General features: G+C 49.5%; 1 protein-coding gene across 3 annotated transcripts in view; it reads right to left on the bottom strand.

Moving 5' to 3' along the window:
* Positions 1–20037, bottom strand: part of Npas2 (neuronal PAS domain protein 2) — a 166199-nt gene that overhangs the window by 61487 nt on the left and 84675 nt on the right. For all 3 annotated transcript variants that reach the window (XM_055607332.1, XM_055607335.1, XM_055607337.1), the window contains exons 3-5: positions 17231–17379; positions 10294–10385; positions 3129–3218 (exon numbers count right to left, since the gene is read on the bottom strand). In XM_055607332.1, coding sequence (XP_055463307.1) covers positions 3129–3218; positions 10294–10385; positions 17231–17379 — 331 coding nt within the window. The remainder of the gene's footprint in view (positions 1–3128; positions 3219–10293; positions 10386–17230; positions 17380–20037) is intronic.

Raw genomic sequence — 20037 nt, 5'->3', positions numbered from 1 at the left:
CACACACACACACACACACACACACACACACACACACACACACACACTCTATTTCTGCTGTGATTGTCTGAGTTCATTCTAAACACCAAGGAAGGCCAAATATGTTGATGTCAACACCACTAAAAAAATTGCTTTTATCTTAAAGTCTCTTTCTACTGTGAGTGTTTTTGCTCTGTTTCATTCTTTTTTCCCCTCTGCCATTCTGAGAACAACAAGTGCCACAATGCTTCATCAGGAAATTGCCCTATGAGAATCTATCAGGGACTTTCTCTCATGAAGATGAAGGAAATAGAGCTTTGAAGCTCGCTTACTTGTGGGAAGAATTCTGGTTGATTTTTCTCCCTCCCAGTCATTGGCGGGCTGTGGGATGGGATGTTGGAAGGCCAGCCTGTGCTGAGTGACATGGCAGGGCTCTGCATTCGGGAGCCATGGTCTCCTGCCCCTTCCCTCAATTGTTCTTAGCCAGCCATGCCTCTCCTCAGTGGCCTCCTCCCCTGCACAATGTCTGCTTTTCAGTTCCGTACCACTCACCACAACCCGGGGGATTGGCACTTTTTTCCTGTACTTGAGAGAGTTCTGAGTAGTGGTTAAACTCTGGCTCTGGGCCATCCTCCTAGACCACACCACAGTCACACCCCTGGCTCTGGAGCCATCGCCCCAGTTCATACCCCTGTCTGTCTGCAGCACTGTGTGTCAATACTTGATCTCACTGTCCTGCTGAATTTTCTCATCTGTGCACAGAGGTCATGACCTCACTGCAAGGAGTAGTAGGGACAGCAAGGGACTGTCCAAATGTTCCCCAGGCATCAATACTCGGGAACTTGGTATACAGCAAGCGCGTGCTCGGGACACGCTTGCTCTGAACAGTTGACCACGTGGAAGTTCTCAGACTGAAACCGGGAAGGAAGAAGCCACCCTCACCTTCTGCATTCACTAACCACCCTAAAGACATGGCCTGCTCTCACGCCATAACGCAGGAAGGTGCAAATTAAAGAAAAACTAACCAGAAGAATTCTCAAGCTGCAGCCCAAATCCTTGGCACCAGGAACACACTAGAGTGAAGTGGTGACCAGCTTGGGCTCAACATAGTGGCACCTGCTCAGCCCCTGGGATTGCCTTGCCTCTAAGTTGGAAGCAATAGAGGAATGGTTTCTAGAAGCAACGTGCTGATGGAACTAGGAAATTTTCTGCTTTCAAAAACCCTTGTCCACCCCACTTGGAAAGGAAGACCCCAGGAAGGCCAGACAATGGAAGCTAGAATTCCATCCAGGGCTCAGCCCTACTGGGGCCTTGCTGTGTGTGTCAGGGTGTGAAACTCTACAGATGGATGTTTAGCAAGCACACATGTGGGTCTGGCAGGACAAGTTAAGAGCTGAAGTCATTCCTTGTCCTTCCAGTTGGGACCCGATTTCTCCAGGCAGTTCTGAATGGCTCCAAAACTTCAAGTCAGAAAAATCACTAAGTTCCCTCTGCCACAAATAGCAACTGGGTCATCAGATAATCCTGAGAGCGTAAAGCAGAAGAGAGTAACCCTGTTTACCCAAACAGCTTTGGGCCCTGACCCTCCCTGCCAGCCAGAAAGCAGGCCACACTTGGTTGTTCTTGGTCTGGACCTATCACTGCAGTCCTTTCCCCTCAGAACAAAGCAGCAGCTCACCCCAAGAGGCACCTCGTCTCCTCTTTCTCCTCAGCTACCCTCAGATGATCCCCAATAGTGCGTGACTCGGAAAGCAGAGGCCACGTCTGCATCCATCACCGAGCTCCCGCCTGAGACAAGGATCAAGGCGTGGATGCACTCCAACACCCTTCAAGACAGAAGGAACCTCCTCCAACAGCGTCCCAGGAAGAGACACCACACCTGTCCAACCCGCTCCCGCATCAGGAAACAGTTATACCCATGATGCCATAGGAGTCTACCTACCCAGAAAGGTCAACAGTTGCCTTTTATACCTAAGGTACCGGGGCAGCAGAAGAACCCAAGTGATAGTTCTGCAGGCATGCAGAACCTTGAGCAAAATGGCGGGCTGGGACATTGACTTCCGAGGAGCTGATAGGCTAGGGTGATGTAGGAGAAACCCTGAGCCCCCAACAGAGCAAGGCTTCTAATCAGAAAACAGACAGAGCTGCTCACAGAGCAAGAGCGTGCTGCCTCCCTGCCTGGGATAGCCATGGAGAGGGGACCATCGTTTCCTAGCATCAGCTGGCCCAGGGAAAGCTCTACCCACCTTGTCACATTAGGCTGGAGGCCCAGCCTTCTGCACGCAAAGGGTTAGTAGTGCGGTGGTTGCTTTTGCCAGACTGGTCAGTTGCATGCTCCTAGGGGAGCTGATGTTTTAGGCCAAGTTCTGTGGGAATCAATAACGGTAAGGCAAGAAGGGAGACGCTAGGCAAAGGCTGGAGCTGTCCTCAAGAGTGGGCCCTCTTCTAGCCTGACATAGATTCGCAAGTGACTTCAGGCTGAGCTATTGTCGTCAGGGAGCCATCAAGGCTTGTGGAGAGGAAGAAGGCAGGAGAGCAAAGACTGATGAAGGGAGAGAGAAGGAAGAGAGGAACCTGCAGCCACCCCAAATCCAAACCTCTATAATCTGCCCACGGCTGCAGAGCTGGCTTCCCTCCCTACCTGGGCAGTCTCTTCTCTTTTCCCACAGCCCTTAGAACACTGGTCCAAGCATATCTCGTATTTCAGTACCCAAGAAGCATCATGGCTGCGAAGCGCTCAGTGTGATTAATGCTACAACCTACTTGCAATCCCATACATGTCTCCGGTGAGCTCTGAGCCACATCCTGCACGAGCCATCTGTTTCCCCAATTCCTTAATCAGCTCTCAGTTGACCAGGGACATCTGCTGCTCTCTGAGCTCTGCTGACAGCGCTGAGACGCCCTTGTGTCAATCCTATCCCGGCTTCTGCCCTGGCCCTGGTGAGCTGGCGGCCTCGTGCCTGTTTCAGGGTGACGCGTGGCTTCTCTGTACTTCATCTGTCCCAGGACCTTAAGCTTGGCCTGGTTTGGTTCTGCTGAACTTGGACACTCTTTAACTCTCCATGCCCCTCCCTCTCTCGCATAGCTTCCCCATACCTGCACCTCTTCTGAGCCATGCACAGGCCAAGGCCGATGGAGCAGAAACTCACCGGTAAATGCCCAAGCAGAGGCGTGATACTGTCAGAAACATAGATGATGCTGCCGTCGGTCGTCACTGCGATAATGAAGCCGTCCAACGCCTGGAGAAAAGGCAGCGTTTGAAAGCGTCTTAGAGAGGCTTCTGTGGAAGAGCATGGCACTAAAGCAAAAGACAGTGGCTTTGTTTGGTAATTCTCAGACCCTTTCCATGAACAACCTCCCAGCGCTTTCCTGCCTTACACACAGGATGGTTTCACACACAATTCGTTCGGCCCAGGCAAAGAGCTTGCAGAAGCTTTGCGGGCTCATGGAAAAGTTGACCTATTGGTATCGTGAAGCAGAGTGCGGCCGTGGAAATTGCTTAAGCAGATTTAACGGCAGGCACGCTACTGAGATGAGTCAGAAATACCACCATCAGCACTCAGAGGCATCAGTGGCATGCTATAGGCCCCAGTCCCTGCCCCCAAGACCACTGTGAGGCCAGCAGTGAGAATTTACTCTGAGGTATAGAGAAAGAGATGTCTCACAGCCAGTGTGCCTGCAGGCCAAAGCAGACCTCTGCGGGAGGCAGAGGAATCCCTGAATGTGTGAAGGCCTGAGTGAATGTGCTGTTGACATGAGCCCACCACGTTAAGGCCCCTAGTGCCTTAGGCCTATGAGAAAATAAAGGGCAAAGTCTTCCCTTCCATTGCCATAGAGGTGGCTAACGAAGGAACCATCTGTACTGGGGCGCTGTATTCATGCCATCTGTGGTAGCATTAGGCTATCATCCTGGCACTTGGGAGGCTGAGGCAGGAGGATGGTGAAGCTTGTTTCCAGTCCCTGCCTGCTCCAAAGGGGACATTCACCATATTCCGCCAGGCTGGGAGGGGGTGGAGGCTTTGTAACCAACTCATCCAGGCCCAAGGGTTTCCAACTGTCTAAAAATTGCACACGTGCAAAAACATCTATACTGTCTGCCAGGCACCCTGCTTTGGCTGTGAGTGGCTAAATGCAGACAAGGCTCTTTCACAGGGTCCAGCCTCTTGAGGCTCAGATTTTAGACATATTGAGATTTGACTGTGGACATTTATAATGCTGCCATAAGACCTAAGTCAAAGCTGATTCCGAAAACTCAGTCCACGTACGTAATTCAGCAAATATGGTGTCACACTGGCAACTGGCTACCTGGGCAACCCAGAGAGACAGAAAATTAATCTTTGAGGGAATGAGACCCAGACTCCGGTGGACATGCCCGGGGACTCACCGCTGTTGCTACACCGACCCATGTCTTTGAACTGTCTTTTCCAAAGCTGGGAACTTTCTGCTCTTGGCGGGTGGAGGGAGGTGTTGGTGAAGGGAGAGCTTAGAAGGGGTTGGAAGTATTCCACATGCCTTCACCTTGATCCTCCCAGGGCGCTGCTGAGAGTCTAGTCCCATAAAAGGGCATTTGTTCTGTGAGGTCAGGAGGGCGTGCCTCAGTGCGGGACGGCAAGGGACAGGAGCGGGCACGCTATGTATGTGGCTCATGCTTCTCCCTGGCAGCGCTCTCTGTGTTTTCTTCATTCTGTACTCTGTGTTTTAGTATGCGATGCCATGGCGATTGTCTTTTCCCGTCTTTTTGATTTGTGCTCTGTGTGTTTCTTGTGTCTGCATGGGTATTTCTTTTCTTACTTTTGGAACATTTTCTTCTATGATTTTGTCAAAGGTTTGGTCTGTCTGACTTCTCCCTTATCTATGCCCACATTTCCCATGGGTACCTTTCCTGTGTTTTCTTTCTTTTCTTTTTCTTTCTTTCTTTCTTTCTTTCTTTCTTTCTTTCTTTCTTTCTTTCTTTCTTTCTTTCTTTCTTTCTCTCTCTCTCTCTTTCTTTCTTTCTTTTTCTCTCTCTCTTTCTCTTTCTTTCTTTCTTTCTTTCTTTCTTTCTTTCTCCTTCCTTCCTTCCTTTTTTTTTTTTAGACGTTCTTTGCTTATGTGCCCTGACTTCTCCATCTTCAAGTTCTGATAGCCCATCTTCTCTTTGGTCCATCTCCTTGTAAGGCTTTCCCATGAGTTTCTTATTGGATTGCTGAGGTTTTCAAGTCTATCTTCGTTTCAGGGTTAGCTCTCTTCAGTGTTTCTCTTTACTGAATTCAGTTTTCAAACCCTGGATCGTCTTTATTCCATTCACCTTGTGTTTGTGATTGTTCAGGGCACCATTTCAGGTTAGAAAACTCTTAAGTTTACTGATCTGTTTCTTTGTGTCTTTAACCTGCTTGAATTCTCTGATGACGTGTTAGATGGTTCTTTTTCTGTCCTCTGTACTGCGGGCTCATCCAGGTAACTCTCATCGGAGGCCATTCTCTAGGACTGGTGGATTCAAGGATGATGCATACTGTCCTGACCCTTCATGCTGTTGGCATTTTTGGAATGAGGCCTGGGCGTGCTGATTTCTCGTCGGCTGTGCATCTGATATGGACATAGCAGGCTCTGACGGGCCTGGGGGCTGGATATGGTGCCGGTGGGATGAAGGTAGGGGCTAGTATGCAGGGTGCAAGTCATGCGACCAGCTCTTCAGCCCTCATTTGTTTCTTGATGTTAGCCATTCCGAGCAGGGCAAGAGAGAATCTTAGAGAAGTTCTAATTTGCCCTTCTCCGAGGGCTAAGGCTGTGGAAGAGCTTACCAAATATTTATTGGTCAGTTATGTTTCTTCTTTTGAAAATTTGGCCCATTTTTTTTTTTTTGTGTGTGTGTGTGTGTGTCTGATTTATGTAGTTCTATCTATATTCTAGACATTAATGTCCTGCCTGAGGGATGGATAGCTGGTCCAAGATGACTTTCCCCATCCTGAGGGATAGCTGGTCCAAGACTTCCCCCATCCCATAGGCTGTTTGTTTGCTTTGCTGACAGTTTTACTTGTGCAGAGGTTTGTAAGTTTCACGCCATTTCATTTACCAATTCTTGAGGTTGTTTTCCATGCTGGTGGGTGTTTTCAGGGGTTCCTGCCTCTGCCTCCATCATGAAACTTTTCCTCCAGTGGTTTCAACATTTCAGGCCTTACAAGCAGGTCTTTGATTCGCTTTGAGCTGATCTTGGTAGAGCACATCCCTTAAAGGAATCCCATCCTTTTGGGTTACATTAGAGGGTTTGGAGTTTGATGGCAGTATCCAGGGTGCAGAGGCAGAGGATGCTGCAGAGTATCCCACAGCACACGGACGTGAAGGAAAGACCAGGTGCACATCACCAGTGAGGCTGATACGCTTGGTTAAAGTTGTGGCTGTGGTGTAAGAGCAAAGCCTACTAACTCTAAAACTGCCTCCTCAATTATTCCCGTAAGGTTTTTTTTTTAATATATAAATTTGAATTTATTTTGGTCAAGGCATCCTCAGCTCAGTGCCTTCTCCTGGGGTGGGCCTACCCTGACATGTGTGAGGAACGTGCTCCAGCACTGAGCTACAGCCCCGGCCCTCAGTGAGAGTTATTGCAACTGATACCTAAAGACACTAATTGCACCTTTCCATGGGCACCATGGGATAGTTGATGTGTGTGTAGATAGTGTGATGTTTAAGTCAGGTTAGGGCTATCAGCCTCTAAAACCTTTACGATCTCTTTGTGGTGAAGACATTTAGGATCCTTCCATCTACCTTTTGTAACCCCACAACACATTGTTGTTCTTAGAGTCACGCTACAGTTGGTAGCACCCCAAAACTTCTTGCCTCTAGCTGAGTGTAAATTAGAACCTATCCTTCAGTCTTGGCATCATGCCAATCCCTCCTTTCTCAGCCTGCGGTAACCCCCATTCTCCTCCAGGCTCCTTGCTGCCCTCCTGTCGGTGAAGGCTTCTAAGGCTCGGAGACACTCCTGATGATGTCAGCCGGGCCTTTCTCTCGACAGATGGGAAGGCTGGGGACAGCAGGAGTTGAACAGGCTGCTTTTCTTTCTTTCCAGTTATTTATTTGCTTTTGTACAGTGAGCCCACATTCTTCTTGAACCTGTAAGCGCGGGGACGTCATGAATCTGAAGATACTCGTAGATGTGAGATGACCTTTGCTAGCTCACCCACAGTGAGTCTCTGTGTCAACAATGGGCCCTTGCCCCTTGCTGTGGCTCTGGAAATCCCACGACAACACCGAGTGATGTAACAGAACCACAAGGTGCCCCTATCCATGGAAGGGGGTTTCTGAGGTCAGGCTAACCCTGACCTCACAGCCTCCCTCACCTACAGACTCGTGAAACAGTCTCAGCATTCTCTGGGTTAAGAGAAAAGATTGCTGAAGCTTCCTGAAAAACATGCGGGGAGATCTTGAATTTCCCAGATCCCGGCCAGCAAGAGCCTTTTCTCCTTCAGGGGCTGGGGAGATGGATGGGCAGGTCAAAATGCTTGCTCTTGCAGAGGACATGGGCGTGGTTCCCAGCACTCCAGCGGTGGCTTACAGCTGTCTAACTCTGTCCTAAGCAGCCAGTGTCTTTTTCTGACCTGCATGGGCACCAGTCATCCAGGTGATGCCTAAACATACATGCAGGCAAAACACTTATACACACAAAAATAAGAGGTGTATTTTTTAAAAAAGAAAGAAAGAAAGAAACGACTCTTTCGGAGTCATTTTTCCAAGTGCTCTGACCACAATCGTTCTCAGCTTACACTCTACCCGAGATGCTGGTCTGAAAGTAGGCCATTTTTCTTCCTCTGTACTTCACCATGGTATGCGTCCTGAAGTCTGGTTTTGTGCCCCTTTGACAGATAGTGGGAAGAAAGAAGGAGTCATGCCCGGAATCCCTAGAGATCCCCGAGGCACAGGTGTTCACAGCCGGGCTGCTTCCCCGTGAATTAGGGTGCTCTTGGCCACAGAGACATGCAGCTTGAAAGGGCTCTGAAAGAGGAGGCTGAGCAGCAGGACAAACACTAGCCAGCTGTTGTACTGTGGGGACTCCTGCCTCATCTAAGGGGGCACACTGGAAGGCGTGGACCACCGGGGGGGCGGGAGCGTTCAGAAGCTGATGCTGACTCTGCCCCAAAAGACAAGCTCAACACAGCCAGAATGCTTCCAGCTGCCTCCCATGGACCAGGGCTGGACAGACATGACTCCAAAGCCAAGCCATGTGTTTAGTTTTCCTCTCTATCTGCCTCAGGGACTCTACCCTGGAGAAAGCTGCATAGGGGTGTTAATTAAGATTATCCACGTTCATCCAATACCGTTTTCTAGAAATGCCAGTCATGACTGCTAATCCTTTCTTCCAGACACACTTGTCAAAAAATTTAAAACTCCATAGAAGCTGTGTTCGGTGAAATTCTTTGGATGCTTTGAAACTCACTGGATGAAACAAAAAGGTTGCGTTAACAAGTTCTTAAAAAGTGGCTGCTTCCAGAGGGTTATATGTTTTTAACTCCTTTCCCGAAGGAATTAAAAGATAAATCAATGCCTGTGAAGCAGCATAATGATGCATCAAATTAACATTATATTCCACAAGCTGCTTTAAATTTAACAGACTTAAAATACATTTCTTCTGCAGAAAGTTCTGTATTTTCTTTAAATATAGTTCCCGTGTAGAGTTAAGTAGCTTTCATTTGCTGCAAATGTTCATTAATGCATTTATGTTTCATAATATTTAGATGTCTTTATTCTGGCATTTTCTTATTCCGGTACTTTCTGTTTTCTGCATAGCTAATCTATGGAAATTGAAGTTTACATCAGTCGTGTAGAGGCACACAGATGAGCTATAGAAAGGCTTATCCTGAGAAGCCTTGGCCTGACATCCTTCTCTGTGCTGGGCTTTTCTGTCCCAGGGTCCTCTGCCCTCATGCTGCACCAAGCCTGTTGGTCCTCACGGCCCTGCGGTAAACTCCCCGAGCCGGGACCCAGAGTGCCTGCCAAGCTTTGCAGAGACCTGTCTGTCATGAGGACTTTCACCCAAACTTCCAAGGGCCCTGATGGAAGTTGTTAGCTCAGCGGCAGCAGCTCTCCCACCCCAACTCAGTCCACAGGGAAGGAGGGTGGCTGTCTACAGCACAGGGCCCGGCTGGGGAAGGGGGTGGAGGTCACCGTGGCGGACACACACTCGGCGCTAACATACAACGAGCACAGGCTAAAGAAAGCCTCAAAATGCCCGCTAGCAAACGTGTGTCATGACCTCCCTTTCTCCCCTCTGCTTTCGACCTCCACTCACTCACGCCTGGCTCACGTTCTGTGCCCTTTGTTGGGGACCCCAAACGGGGCCTGGCGTCCAGTCGCCGAGGTGACACATAGCATACCACCGTGTCCAGCTTGGGAACTCTCAGGTAGCCCTACTCAGTAGCCAAAGCACAGGGACGGCAGCAGAGCCACCGAGCCATGGGCCAGCATCTGTGCCAGCGCTCGTTCCTGGGGCCACTGACAGCTGCTGGCTTTGGACAGGAGAGCTAACGGGAACAGGCAGTTTCATTTCCATTTCTAACCCACTAAGCTGTCTCTTGTATGTTTGTGTGTGAATATACATGAGTGCTTGTGTCTGTGATGTTCAAGTGCACATGCATGAGGGTCTGTGCATGTGTGTCTGTGCATGTGCGTGCATGTGCGTGTGTGAGAATATGTGCAGATACGCAGATGTCACATGTGTGACTAGACATGCAGGTATGTGTGAGTGCAAATACGTATGTGTGAGTGTAAGTGCTTGAGTGGACGTGCTCACGTGTGTGTTAAGCGTGTGTGCATATGTGTGAATGCACGTGCAGGCCAGGGAGCAGCCTTGGACACCCCTCTGAGGAGCCACACACTGCCGTCTTTGTTGGAGACAGGGTCTCTCCTTTCTCCCGAAGGTCACCAAGTAGAGCAGGCATGCCAGGCTGTCACTTCAGCGGTCCTGTCTCTCCCTCTCAGTCGGTGGACCTACCGATGTGTGTCGCCTGCGTGGACTCTTACAGTGCGGATCCCGGGGAGCTACGAGGCAAGTGCTATGCTGACTGAGCACTCACTGGTGTTTTGGTTTTTCTTTTGCTGCGGGTGTTACTGTTTCAGAGGAGGCCGTGGGCATCGTAGGCTTAAACTCACCACCTGACAGAGCATGACCTTGAAATTCAGGTTTTTCATCCTCAGCCCTGGGATTACAGGCTTGGGCCGGCCATGTGTGATCCAGCACCCCACACCTGGCCTCACGTGGTGCTGCCGAGCTGAACCCAGGGCTCTGTGCATGCCCACCAAGGCCCCCCAGCCTCACTGAGCTGACATGAGAGTGCGCGTTACCTCTAGCATCAGCTGGGTGAACTCTTCGTTACTGAGGAATGAGGGCTTCCAGTCCTGCTGGATGTCACAGATTTCTGTCTGTGCCGAGACTTCTGCGGGGGGGAACACAAACAAAAACATGACAGTAGATATGAGCATTCATAGCTAAGCACCTCAGATATGGAAGTGATGAATGGGCGCACGTTTCCTCTTTCTCATTTTGTGTAACTCTTTGGTTAAAGAAAGTAATGGGCCCTTGGTGTCCAAACTCTGAGGACTGGGGGCTGCAGACACTGCTGATGCTGTCACAGCCTTTACTGAGGCCCTGGAGGAGAGAGCATCCCGTCGTGAGCACAGGTAGAGGACAGAGCACCTGCTGCTAACCACTAACCGGGACCTTGACTCTATGGCCAAGCTGGAGCAGCTGGAATCAGGTAGCTGGCACACTCAAGGGAAGGGACAAAGGCTGATGGGACTGATGTGGTGTCTTCTCAGGTTGCTTGTTCATAGTCAGAGTAAAGTAAGAACACCCCAGAAATCTGGGATTCTCAAAAGTCTGTGCACATCTGTAGGGTGTGTGTTTCCAAGTGTGTCACCTGGGATTTATTCCCAACACTTCCAAACAACAACATCAATAACAAACAAAGTGAAAAGAATCCCCAAACACCTTCTGCTTGCAGTAAATAGGCCGAGCGTTCACGGGAGCAAGCTCACTCTCACCCTCTCCTTTGTGACTGAGCCACAGCGGCCAGAGACGCAGCACTCAGTCCTGCTTCTGCGTGGTGCAGCCTCACACACCCTAGGGAGGAGCTGTGGCAGCCTCAGCCCTCTGAGGTGACTTCAAGGTCTGAATTTAAGTTTCTTAAAACCTTCTGTTGTCATTGCTGTTATCTGTTCTCTGGCACAATCGTGAACAGAAGACAGCCTTCACACTTATCAACCGAACAATCACTAGTCTATATAGGCCTCTTTAAATATTCTCTTTTTTGCACTTAGAAATTTTGTTTTATTATTAAGTTACCTCAATATTACCACAGACGCTATAAACAGGATAGAATATTTTTTGTTTTTCCTTATTTATCCTCTATCTTAAACCAACATTTCCCCCACTTGCATTAAGAGAAATTTAAGAATATACCATTTGTACCTCAGAGAATAAAATTAATCTGTTGAACAGCGACCTGAGCAAAGCTGATTGTTCAGGCAGAGAACCTGCCCATTGTACTTGGAAGAGATTTCGGGGCTCTCTTCTGAGCACCCTTTATTTTAAGTGCTAAGCATTGAACCTAGGACCGCACACATGCGGGGGCACACTGCCAACGAGCAACAGCCCAACGCCTGCACCCGTGGTCTGTCAGTCTCTCTCCTGTGGAGAGACAGCGGCCTCTCTATTTGAATGAGTCTGAATGGATCCAGTAGTTACTCATGAAGAAAGAGGATGCAAAGCACCAAGCCATGACTAGGACCTTGAGCCATTTCTTCCATCACCCGTGTCTCTGTGAAAACCAAGCTCTACTGGAAAGTCTTCTCTCTTCAGACATTGCTGTTATTGCTAGACAAAACTGCACTGTCATTTATTGTTTTCTTAGTTTTAGGGTTTCTATTGCTGCGATGGTACACCATAACCAAAAAGCAAGTTGGGGAGGAAAGGGTTTATTCAGCTCACACTTCTACATTGCTGTTCATCATCAAAGGAAGTCAGGACAGGAACTCAAACAGGGCAGGAACCTGGAGGCAGGAGCTGACGCAGAGGCCATGGAGGGTGCTGCTTACTGGCTTGCTCCATGGCTTGCTCCCATGGCTTGCTCAGCCTGCTCTCTTTTTTTTTTTTTATTTTTTATTTTTTTGTATTTTATTTTTTTCTTATCAGTTACATTTTATTAACTCTGTATCCCAGCAGTGTCCCGATCCCTCATTCCCTCCCAGTCCCTCCCTCCCTCCCTCATCTCCACCGTGCCCCTTGCCAAGTCCACTGATAGGGGGGACCTCCTCCCCATTCATCTGATCCTGTTTTATCAGGTATCTTCAGGACTGGCTGCATAGCTCTCCTCTGTGGCCTAACAGGACTGCTCCTCCCTTGGGGAGTGGGGAGGCCAAAGAGCCAGTCATTGAGTTCCTGTTAGAAATAGTCCTTGTTCCCGTCACTATGGGAAACCAATTGGTTACTGAGCTACCACAGGCTACATCTGAGCAGAGGTTCTAGGTTACATTCATACATGGTCCTTGGTTGCATGTCAGTCTCAGAAAAGACCTTGTGCCCAGATATCTTTGGTCCTTGTGGGGCTCCTATCCTTTCCTCATCAGACTAACTCCCCTTCTTTCTTATGATTCCCTGTACTCTGCCAAAGGTTTGGTCATGAGTCTTTGCTTTGAAAACACTGCTAGTTAGAGTCTTTCCAATGCTCAGCCTGCTCTCTTATAGAACCCAGGAGCACCAGCCCAGGGGTGGCTCCACCCACTGTGGGCTGGGCCCTCCCCCATCAATCACTAATTAAGAAAATCTCCTGCAGTTGGATCTTATGCAGACATTTTCTCAATTGAGGCTCTCCCTCCTTTCAGATAATTCTGGCATGTGCAAGTTGACATGGAAACCAACCAGCACAGGAGTTCTAAAGGCAGAAGAACTTCAAAGAGATTTTGGTAACTGAGCACAGGAACTAATCTAGAGGAGACCATGCCCGCTGTGAGGCAATCTATATCCATGGTAAGGGCTACCTCACAGTACTAGGTCACATGATACACATAGTGAAATGCATTCTGGGAAGCAGAGAGAGGATGCTATACACACACTAGGCCAGAGTTCATCTTGGGGGTTGATGAAAGGGAATAAAGGTGGAATTCCTGCTCTTGACACAAATCATGGCTCTAGCCTTAATCCTCAGGAGAGGCCAGGGTCCTTTGAACCTTCTCTTTTCTCCCCAGTTCACATACTTTTCTGATCAGGAAGGTCAGACTGCATGAGCATTTGTCCAAAGAGGATCTTTCATTTACAAAGAGGTCCACTCAAGTTAATTGTGAAGGGAAATAAAGTCCTCATTCCAGTGGCACTTGGTGTGACAGATATCATAAGTTACAGGGAGGTAGCAGGATTAGCAAAGACACAGGCCCAAGTGCTCCCTGTGGATAGAATTGTCCCTTAGACAGGGTCATAGTTACCTACTCTAGATGTTGGGTCCCTGACATACTTTCTAGGCATCTTGGAATCCATGCAGCCCCAAGGCACACTGTATGTTGTTCAGGCATGCCAGCAGCAACTGGGAGGTGAACTCTCCAATGGTGAGTTACAGCTGAGCGGAATTGGCGGGGGAGAGGGGATGGGGACTGACTGTTAATTATAATATTTTCCAGCCCCCACAGTGGCTTCCAAGCTGTGTTTACAGCCTTTGCCACCTTCACCCACAGAGGCAGGAGTAAGGCTTGGGATTTGATGTCAGGGCAAATGTACACTCGACTGGCCTCGAGTGTGGGTGGGTGAGGACGTGCGGGTGGGTGAGGACGTGCAGGTTAGCCGGGGCTGTGGATAGGGGGCTCAAGGGCATCGAATGCCCCTTGGCACTTACAGAAGGCCGGGGCTTATGTCTCACAGGGACACCTTCGACACAAAGGCTCGCTACAAGAAGATGGGGCCATATTTTTATTCTGATTTGGCTTGCTGTAGAGAGAATACCTGGACGCTCTAGAAACAAGAGCTGCGATAATATCCAAGCTAAACAAGTGGGGTTCTCGGAAAATTTCTGAAGAAAAGCTAAATAATTATAACCAAAACCTGGAGCTCATCATCTTGAATCATCTGTGTTCTTCTTCCTGCAGGGCCAACACATGCCTACAAAAACATGTTTCATAGCCCAAACTGCACATTGGCATGACATGGTTGCTGCTGATGCCACGGTGCTAAAGAGATGGTACTATCTAATAGCCCAAAGGACCTAAGGTTCAATTCCCAGAATCTCCCCTTGTAGCCTCTGAGGGCACAAGGCAGGCATGTGTTACATGGACATACATGCTGACAAAGCATCTATACATAAAACAAATAAACAATTAAAAAATAATCCTAATGTCAGCCTTAGTGGTCTACTGGTAAAGGCTCCCCACTCTCCAGATTAAAAGGCCCCAGGCTGGAGTTCTACTCATTTTATAGTGGTTGATTTCCAGTTACCAACATGATGGCAACTGGTTTGCTTCAAAACAAAACAAACTTCCTGAAAAGTTAGCAATCTCGGGGCTGGTGAGATAGATCAGAGTCTGTGCTGGGTAGTTTCATGTTAACGTTACACAAACAAAATCACCTGAGAGGAAGCAACGCCAATGAGGAAAACACCTCCACAAGATTGGCTAATAACAGGCTGGAAAGGCATTTTCTTTGCTAGTGATTGATGAGGAAGGACCCAGCCCACTGTGGGTGGAGCCATCTCTGGGCTGGTGGTCCTGGGGTCTATAAGAAAGCAGGTTGAGCAAGCCATGAGGAGCAAGCCAGTAAGCAGCCCCCTCCATGGCCTCTGTATCAGTTCCTGCCTCCGGGTTCCTGCCCTTCTTGAGTTCCTGCCCTTCTAGAGTTCCTGCCCTTCATGATTTCCTTCCACTGACTTCCCTCAGTGGTGAACAATGATGTGGAAGTATAAGCCAAATAAACCCTTTTCTCCCTAACTTGCTTTTTGGTCATGATGTTTCATCGCAGCAATAGAAACCCCAGCTAAGACAGTTGGTAAAGTTCTTGCCATGCAAACACAAGGACCTGAGAATTCACACACACACACACACACACACACACACACACACACACACACACATGCACACGCACATGCACACACACACACTGGGCATAGTGGTGTGTGTTTGTGATCCCAGCTCTGGTGGGAGGGAAGTCACAGATCCATTCTCAGGGCTTGATAGTTAGCCTGCCTAGCTTACTTGGCAAGTTCCAGGCCAATGATGGACTCTGTCTTCACAAGAGGTGGAAAGCGTCTGAATAATGAGACCTGGGATTGTCCTCTGGCCTCTACATGAGGCGCGCGCGCGCGCGCACACACACACACACACACACACACACACACACACACACACAGCACATGCCTGCACATATATGCACAAGTGTATACAAAGACAAATTAGCAGTGTTTTCTTGAGCTGGCATAAGCAGGCTCCAGCACCCTGCTGGGGAGCCACTCCCCAAGATTCGGGTGTATCTATCCATGAGGTGGATCTTTCCAAAGCTCACAGGCAGCCAAGGTTGAGGAGCCACAGTGTGAGGGTATACACTAATGCACAACTACACAGCCACGATGACAGACAGTTCTCCAGGAGCCCCAGGCATCACACCTCATGTTGAGGTAAGATTGGGGCTCCGCTACAGGCTGCCGGGCTAAGTCCTGGCTGTCTGACTCGTGTGAGTTAACCTCTTGTTCTTCTATCGCTTCTTCAATGCTGGGAGGCTGTGAGTAGAGAGCCATGGTGAGGGCAGCCCTGCATCAGCGCCAAAACAAAGTCATCATTGCTCTGCCGTGCCTGTGGAGTTCACGTGAGCTCGGAAGACATGCAAAGTGGCTGCATTGTTGTTTTGCTTTAAGCCATAGTTGGCGAGCACCCTGTTTCTGCATGGAATTCGCTCGCTGTGGGCCTTTCCCAGTTCTTCGGAGTGGGGACTTCTCAGAAACCTGTGCGGATGTTCTGGCAGTGTGTGGGAGGGCGCACAGGCAGGCCTTCACCTCATGAATGAGCAAGGCTGGAGAGGCTCTCCGGCTTGGAGTAAGAGGCAGTGCTCTGGCCTTGCCTGCACCACACCTCCCTTCCCCCCACATCAGAGAATTTGGTAACTCTGCCCTGCCCTGGACAGAGAGCAGCATAAATGTCACACTGATGAACTTGATCCCAGCTGTCCTATTTAACAGCTGTCCTGCTTCTCTGCGGTACTGACCTAGTTTGAGTAATTTGCACAAAATATCTTGGCAATCAAACCAACCTGCTATTTCACTTGGCTAAAACGTTACTTAGGAAATAGAAGCACTCTGATTAAATTATTGGGGCGATAGCTATTGCCATGCTGCCTGTGTGCTCTTCCCCAACTTTTAACAAAAGCAATTAACACATTCTTTACTCTCTGTCATGCTGTTAGCAGGTATCCACAAAGAAACAGTGGAAGAATAGCAGGCATAATGACACTTCCCATGTCCCAGTCATGTACTCTGCCATGATGCCATCTTGTCTCAGAACATGTCCAAGGAAAAGCAGTGATAGAGGACGCTCAGAACGATAGCTGCGTTCTCAGGGGTTTGGACTTGCCTCATGTTATCCAGTTTGATGTCACAGTTAAGGTAAAAGGACCCCTGCTTCCAGCTTGCCAGTCCTCCTAACTACTCTCCTACCTTTTGGTACTTACTTACTTTTGTTATTGTTGCTTTGGATGTTATCAAAGGGAGTGGCTCTGGGTGTGATCAGCATAAGGGGTAAAGCGCTGGAGGGAGGATGGATTTGAGACAGGCGTGGTCCCGAATGGCAAGATCACGTGGTGAGATCAAGTGACAGGATAGTATGTGCCAGTGACGGGAAGAGCATGAATGAACTGCGAGATTCCAATTGACTTACATCCCGCAGGGCAGAAACAGCCTCAGGCATGGAGTCAGAACAGATGTCACATTTGGGGAGAGACAGAAAGGGGCAGGTTCTAGGCGAGTCCCGGTGGCTTATGACAAAGACAAACACATGTCGGGTGCCACCTGTGCCGGCTACGGGCCTCCTGCGATGCTGCTCCCAACGACCCCCTCAGGTTGAGAAAGCGTTTGGGGGTGTGACTGTCTTCTCCCCAACCTGCCAGACATTGGGCATTTTGGCAGGTCCTAACTAAGCCTTTGGAGGAGAACCCACGAGTGACGAGGGTACCGATGACAGGCTCACAGGGATGCCCTGCCTGGTGCACACCTCTGTCACCGCTGGCGGTAGACATGGCAAAAAGGGCAAGCCTTACCATTGTGTTTCTGCAGGAATCCGATGACCTTTTCCAGCACGGTAGTTTTGTCCATTTTTCGTGTGTTGCCTGGGAGCATGGAGCTAAGCTCTTTGATGAGAACATTGAACTGGTCCCGACGCTTCTTCTCAGACTTGTTTCGAGAGGCTCTGGAAACACACGAGGCACGGGTAACTAGAACATTCCATGTCATGAGGGCCTTGTTATGCAATAGAGGTGCCTTCTCTCTGGTTCTAGGGAGAGTGCCTGATCAAAAAAAGTCTCTCATGGAGGTTGGCCACATTTTAGCGCTGAGTAATGGGGCAGAGGCATGTTTTGCTAGACTTTTGGCCACAGAGAGAGACAGCATTAATAACAAGCAAGTTCTGACTCACACACAAAACCTGCATAGCTCAGCGCCAGACACCGCCTCTCCACCTTCATGGAGCCTTCAGCTCCAGGGAGCCAACTGCATGCTGTTTACCTAGATTTGCCCTCCGAGCCCCTGGGGAGGCTCCGGTCCTCTTCCCTCCAGCCCAGAGCGTCCAGCCTCATGCCACGTCAGGAGGTTTCCTGGATGTACCCCTCACTCATGCATATGTCATGGCCCTTGCCCTAAGAACCACCATCCTGGTGGAGAGGTGAAGCCCTCTCAGCACAGCTGTGAGCCGGGCAGAGCCGAGCCGAGCCGAGCCGAGCGGGCAGCATGTGACAGACATTGCGGTCCTGTTTGTCAAGCAGCTCTGAGCCGTGGAAAATAGAACACTCACTACTGTGCTGGAAGGAACTCAGGCATACATTACTAAGTCAAAGAAACCTATCTGCTACAGCCGATGCCATGGGACACCAGCTATATGACATCCCGGGAAAGGTGAAACTATACAGGTGGTAAGGTAGTTATGGCTTACCGTGGCTCACAGCAAGGGCTGTATGGGCACACACAGTTTTGATGGCAGAGACACTGCTGTGTCTGAAACTGCCATGGCAGGCTCATGCCACCATACTTCTGTCAAACACATAAAATGTGCAGCACCAAGAGGGAACCAGAGTACACCGCAGGGGATCATAACGTGCTGAGGATGTGACATGGACCATGGAGCAGGCATACTGCTCAGCTGGCCATGAGCAGCCAGGACATCTGTGTATATGTGCCCACGCACTTGTTCTGTGTTCCCTAACTGCTCTACAAGATGAATTCTGCTTTCACAAGGACACTACAGGGCATGTCTGTAGAAGAGACGAGAGCAAGGCTGCTCAGGTTGAGGCCTCTGAGGAGCCCCAGCCTGGGAAGAAATTAGAACATGGGGGGCTGGGCTTTGGCATTGCCCTAACAAGAGGAATAAGGAACAAATGCTAGAGGGATCCATTCCCCCAAGTCCCAGGAAGCAACACCATGATGGAGCCTTGATTCTCAACGACACCCCAGAGTTCCCTCCCCAACACTCAACTTTCGGCCCTGGAGAGCTGGCCCAGCAGTTCAGAGCACTGGCTTTTCCCCCAGAGGATCCAGCTATGTGGCCACTCACAACCACTTATAACTTCAGTTCCAGGAGATCTAATGTCCTCCTCTGGCCACTGTGAGCACCAGGCACACACGTGGCACACAGATATGTGCATGCAAAGCAGCCATGCATATGAAGAAAAAAATAACCCCCAGCAACTTATTGAGGCCATCCATGGCTGGGAAAGCTGCCCCCCTCCCCAGGTATACCCAAGACAAACGTCACCCAGAACCAGCTCACTGATGGGAACAGAACCATATGCACATGGTCTGCCTGACCTGGGGGGGGGGTCACAGTTTCTAGGGGAGTTAATCCCCTTATCAGGAAGCTAGTGATCAGTGTATGGCCAGGACAGAAGACTGGATGGTGGCTCAGCTCTCTTGGGGCAGGAATTCGCATCTAGAGGTCCCAGTACCGATGTTTTCCCGAACAGCCCACAGAAACATAAGAACACACCCCACAGACCTTTCCTCAGATCCCACCATACTTGTAGACACCATGTTTGCTTCAAGCATGCACATCATTACTGGATTCATAGTCCGGCTCCCTGCTACTCTCGAACGGCTGGGCCGTTTCCTGACCATATCTGAGCAATTCTCCAAAGCTTAGTTCAACCGCACAAGCTCTGGGCTTTTCTAAGTGTCCTTCCCACATCTGCCTTCTTCTTGCCTGTTCTTATGTTTGGGGTTAAGGGGTTCTTGTAAAGGTCTCATTTCTGACCAGGTCACGCTTTCTTCTTGTCACAGACCAGCAGCAGGTGTGAGGAGACAGGGAGACTCGTCATTGCTAGCTCAGGGTAAAAGGCCCAGTGTCCAAATGCAGGAGACAGGGAAAAAAAGGAACCCTTTCACCTTCTGCCTGGCTGGCTGTGTATTATAAATCATTTTTAGCCTAGATTTAAAAGAGTGACACGCAAGCTCCTCAGCCAGAAAAAGCTTTGCTCTTGTCCTACTTTGCCCGTTATAAATTATTTGTGAGCTGATAACACCCAGCCGGTTATTGCTCTGGTCTCTTCTTCAATGGGTGTAATGATGACGAACACGGCCTGGCAAAAAACCCAATGAAGGCTCCTGTCGTTATTGACAGTGACAAGCTTGCTTCCACTGCCTCCGCCTGGGATGCGCCCTGGCGCTCACTGGAAATCGGTCAGTGTCAGCTGGGTCTGCAGCTCTGAGGCAAGAGGAAGCCAAGAGCCTGGGGTGACCTTGTTTCCAGTAATGAGCACGGCTCATGCTGACGACTGGGAACAACAGGTTGGACAACACCAGGACGCTTGGCCTCTGCGGTCTTTACAGGCACTGTTTGCATGCCATAAAATGCGTCCAC

Source organism: Psammomys obesus, unplaced genomic scaffold, assembly GCF_907164565.1.
Source record: "Psammomys obesus unplaced genomic scaffold, mPsaObe1.curated_primary_1811, whole genome shotgun sequence".
NCBI classification, from domain to species: Eukaryota; Metazoa; Chordata; class Mammalia; order Rodentia; family Muridae; genus Psammomys; species Psammomys obesus.
This window is presented reverse-complemented; position numbering and strand designations above follow the sequence as displayed.